This window comes from Cololabis saira, chromosome 4, assembly GCF_033807715.1.
Source record: "Cololabis saira isolate AMF1-May2022 chromosome 4, fColSai1.1, whole genome shotgun sequence".
NCBI classification, from domain to species: Eukaryota; Metazoa; Chordata; class Actinopteri; order Beloniformes; family Belonidae; genus Cololabis; species Cololabis saira.
Window position 1 is genome coordinate 48,633,985 of NC_084590.1, and position 4,894 is coordinate 48,638,878.

The window sequence follows — 4,894 nt, forward strand, 5'->3', positions numbered from 1 at the left end:
ATGCTAGCAGTAGTAACAGTCACAATGCTAGCAGTAGTAACAGTCAATGCTAGCAGTAGTAATAGTCACAATGCTAGCAGTAATAGTCACAATGCTAGCAGTAGTAATAGTCATGATGCTAGCAGTAACAGTCACAATGCTAGCAGTAGTAATAGTCACGATGCTAGCAGTGGTAATAGTCACATTGCTAGCAGTAGTAATAGTCACAATGCTAGCAGTAACAGTCATAATGCTAGCAGTAGTAACAGTCACAATGCTAGCAGTAGTAATAGTCATGATGCTAGCAGTAACAGTCACAATGCTAGCAGTAGTAATAGTCACAATGCTAGCAGTAGTAATAGTCACAATGCTAGCAGTAGTAATAGTCATGATGCTAGCAGTAGTAATAGTCACAATGCTAGCAGTAGTAACAGTCACAATGCTAGCAGTAGTAACAGTCACAATGCTAGCAGTAGTAATAGTCATGATGCTAGCAGTAGTAATAGTCACAATGCTAGCAGTAACAGTCGCAATGCTAGCAGTAGTAATAGTCACGATGCTAGCAGTAGTAATAGTCACAATGCTAGCAGTAACAGTCATAATGCTAGCAGTAGTAATAGTCACAATGCTAGCAGTAGTAATAGTCACGATGCTAGCAGTAGTAATAGTCATAATGCTAGCAGTAACAGTCATAATGCTAGCAGTAGTAATAGTCACAATGCTAGCAGTAACAGTCGCAATGCTAGCAGTAGTAATAGTCACGATGCTAGCAGTAGTAATAGTCATAATGCTAGCAGTAACAGTCATAATGCTAGCAGTAGTAATAGTCACAATGCTAGCAGTAGCATCACTGCTAACACCTCTGCTCCTACAGGTAACCATCTACATGGCCAAGAGAGACTTTGTGGACCATGTTGACTTCGTGGATCCAGTCGGTGAGTTGTGATAGCACAGCTAGCTGCTAGCTGCTGGTTGCATTGCTGCGCGAGTAAAAAGGATTTTGTTCTGGGAGTCGGATCAGTAAAAAACCGTTGGATCATTAAAGAACCAGATTCAGTTTATCCTGACTTAACGATTCAGCGTTGTCCTTAAACTGTCATGTCTCCAGTTTTCAGGCTACACAACCTTCTTTATTGAAGACGTGATTCAGTTTTTAAAGTTATTAAATTCAGCGTTATTTACATAGCCCCAAAATGATGACAAATGTAATCTCAAGGGACTTCAATGATACAGTTCAACTGGATTATCAGAGATAATGACTTAAACAAACTGATGAAGAAGGCTGGTGTATGTATATATCAATATACATCAAAACACAACAATAAAAAACACTTTTCTGAACTTATCAATATGACTCTGTCCTTCACAGGATAAGTAAAATGGATCACTGCAAAAACTCACAATCTTAACAAGAATATTTGTCTTATTTCTAGTTAAAATGTCTCATTTTAGTAAAAAAATCTCATTACACTTAAAACAAGACTCATCACTGGAAAAAAAAACAACAATTTTCACCTGTTTCAAGTAGATTTTCACTTAAAATAAGTAGAAAAATCTGCCAGTGGAACAAGATTTTTTTGCTTGTAATGAGAAAATAAATCTTGTCCCACTACTGTCCTACTTATTTCAAGTGAAATTTACTTGAAACAGGTGAAAATTGTCAAATAAGTTATTTTTCTGGTGATGACTGTAAATGTTGAAATAGCAGTAAAACCACATTCATTGATGAAATGACATAAGGAATGGAAAGGAGTGATGGCAGTTTTACAGGGGGGATGATTTGGACCGTTTTTATTTCAGGGGAGATGACATCCCCCCTCAACTCCAGTACTGCCTGCAGGACTCCGTGGTTAAATCTAGGCTGTGAGGACGACTCTTTTTTTACTGGAATCTATCATATAGATATGAATAAACCAGTTTAATCCAGTTCCTTTAATCCCAATAATATGTTCAAATCTCTGTAGTAAAATGTTGGGATCTGTTGTATCGACTGCCGCGAGGATTAATCTTAATCAGCACATTACATTTTGGTTTCCTGGAAGTGTTTACCTGGAAATATTAGTTGTTTCAGTCAGAGCCGTCTGGGAGATTTGGGAGATTTGCCTGTGCAAGATGGCCGGGGGGGGCCCGCAAAATTTTTGGGTTTTTCGGGTCGGATCGGGTGTCTATATTTTAACTCCAATTATCAAAATAGTGGATACCTTCCCCTGCCTCATCATCATCTCTTGCCTGGACGCGGGGCCCCGCGGCTGCTTGAGACCCGGTCGGATCGGTGATTTTTGTAACAAATTTATCAAACGAGCCTTTCAGAGAGACATTAAACTCTTCCATTTTCTTTAGTTTTCTTCTTTTTTCATCCCCTGATGGAAATTTCCTGAATCTGTCTCGTTCTCTCGACATTGTGTGACAGTTTGTTCCAACTCCACCGTCTGGATCAGAGCAGCTTGTGTCTGCGCTTGGTCTGATCAGTTGTATTGAACAACAGACACGCGCATCATTGCACATATATTTATTGATATGCACAGATTAGTACATATTTAGGTATGTAATGGAACGTGACTGTTGATATTTATAAGGAGAAAAAAAAAAAACGGAAAAAAAAGAAAAACGGCCCATAGCGGTTGCACGGTTCACACACCCATGTACGGTGGACGAGACCCGCCATTGCTGAAAATAAAAGTAACGCTGCAAACAGAAAAAAAAGCTGCTGCAAATAAAATAAACGCTTAGCAAATAAAATAAACACTGCAAACAAAACGGAACGCTGCTGCAAATAAAAGAAACGCTGCAAATATAAAGAAACCCCGCTGCAAGTAAAATAAGCCCCGCTGCAAAAAAAATTAAAAACCGACGCAAATAAAAAAGCCACAACGGAAGTGAATTACCGGGGACTATTTTTGCCGATGCACCGGGGTTGCACATTAAAAATTACACGCAGCGACGTTGAACACTAACCTTTTCACTTATTTTCTCGTTCGTTGTTCTTCTTATTCCTCACTCTTCTTATTTCTTCCTTTTCACTTACGTCCTCTTCTTCTTCTTCTCCTCTCACGTAAAAAACACCGGTGCATCAGCAAAAATAGTCCCCGGTAATTCACTTCCGTTGTGGCTTTTTTATTTGCGTCGTTTTTTTTTTTATTTGCAGCAGCGTTTCTTTATATTTGCAGGGTTTATTTTATTTGCAGGGTTTATTTTATTTGCAAAGCGGGTCTCGGCCACCGTAGCCCTGGTTTTAGTTACATGCATGGTTCAGGTCGGGTCTGCACACGCTCAGTAGGAGGACCTGGTAGTGTCATAGTCTGAGATTTATACAGAACTTTGAATGAATGAATGAATGAATGAATGAATGAATGAATGAATGAATGAATGAATGAATGATTTGGTTGATTAACGTCTTCCTGTTTCCTGTTTCCTGTTTCCTGCAGACGGCGTCATCATGATCGACCCGACGCAGCTGAAAGGAAAGAAAGGTGAGTTAACCAGACCTGGATCTGGTCCAGATCCAGACCTGCAGGTCCTCTACAGACCACTAGGGTCCAGATCCAGACCTGCAGGTCCTCCACAGACCACTAGGGTCCAGATCCAGACTTGCAGGTCCTCTACAGACCACTAGGGTCCAGATCCAGACCTGCAGGTCCTCTACAGACCACTAGGGTCCAGATCCAGACCTGCAGGTCCTCTACAGACCACTAGGGTGACGTGTCCCTGTCCCTCTAGTGTACGTGATGCTGTCCTGCTCGTTCCGCTACGGCCGGCAGGACCAGGACGTGATGGGCGCTTCCTTCCGGAGGGATCTGTTCGTGGTGACTCGGCAGGTTTACCCGGAACTGCAGGACAAGTCGCAGCTGACGCACAGCAAGGGGCAGAAGAAGCTGCTGGACAAGCTGGGGGCGAACGCTTACCCCTTCTACCTGGAGGTGAGGGGGCAATAGACCTGGGGGGGGTAGAGACCTGGGGGGGGCAACAGAAGCGGGTCATGTGACTCATCTACTTCCTCTGTTTCAGTTTCCAGACAACCTGCCGTGTTCCATCAGCCTGCAGCCTGGACCTACTGATGAGGGGAAGGTGATTCATCCTCTCATCTGTTCATCCATTCATCTGTTCATCCACTCATCTGTTCATCCATCCATCCATCTATAATCCATCATTCATTCATTTATTCATTCTTTCATCTGTTCTTCAGAAATGTGCCGTGGAGTTTGAGGTTAAAGCTTTTACCGGAGAGAATCGGGACGAGAAGATCGACAAACAGTGAGTGTTACCACGGCAACGCCTCATCCACTCATCCCCTCATCCTCTCCTCTTCTCATCCTCTTCTCATCCTCTCATCCTCTTCTCATCTTCTTCTTCCGGCTCTCGGCGAAGGCAGACGCTTTTCTGCTCCTCTCCCTTCTCTATCTGTCCTGCTGCTGCTTTTGTCCTGTCTCGTCTTCAGAGTCTCTTCTTTTTCACTCCTCCGAAACTCTACAATCATGGAATTGATTAACTGGTCCCTCAGCACAATTGACCACATGTTTGCAACGAGAAGTCAGGGGGTAAGGGAGCCCTCCTGCCCCGATGGGACATTTTTTGCTGGATACACAATGGATTCCTGGAAACATTGGAAGCCGTTGTGTTTGACGATCCTGTCTGTCGAGGACGTTGAAGATGCTTCATAATTGGATTTATGATAGCAGGATTTCTTCTAATTGGTGATTCATGGCCTATCGACAAACGCGTAAGTCGTCAACAGCTGTTTTGGCTCTTTCAGAGCTGCCGACGTGGCTGAAGGAATGAGCACGGCGATCAACACTCAGACTCTAACGTGGGGGAGCAAAAGCCGTAAGCTGGATGCGATTCTTGAACAGAATCGCAGGCTGGCGGCGTCTTTGAGCTCATTGGCAAGATGGAGAAGACCTTGGAGAAGTTAAAAGCT

The 4,894-nt window shown here is 43.0% G+C and overlaps 1 protein-coding gene across 1 annotated transcript in view; it reads left to right on the plus strand.

The window, feature by feature from the left end:
• Positions 1-4,242, plus strand: part of sagb (S-antigen; retina and pineal gland (arrestin) b) — a 5,426-nt gene extending 1,184 nt beyond the window's left edge. Inside the window, exons 2-6 of the mRNA XM_061720002.1 lie at positions 854-914; positions 3,405-3,449; positions 3,697-3,896; positions 3,985-4,044; positions 4,163-4,242. Coding sequence (XP_061575986.1) covers positions 854-914; positions 3,405-3,449; positions 3,697-3,896; positions 3,985-4,044; positions 4,163-4,234 — 438 coding nt within the window. The 3' untranslated portion in view covers positions 4,235-4,242. The remainder of the gene's footprint in view (positions 1-853; positions 915-3,404; positions 3,450-3,696; positions 3,897-3,984; positions 4,045-4,162) is intronic.
• Positions 4,243-4,894: the final 652 nt, after the last annotated feature.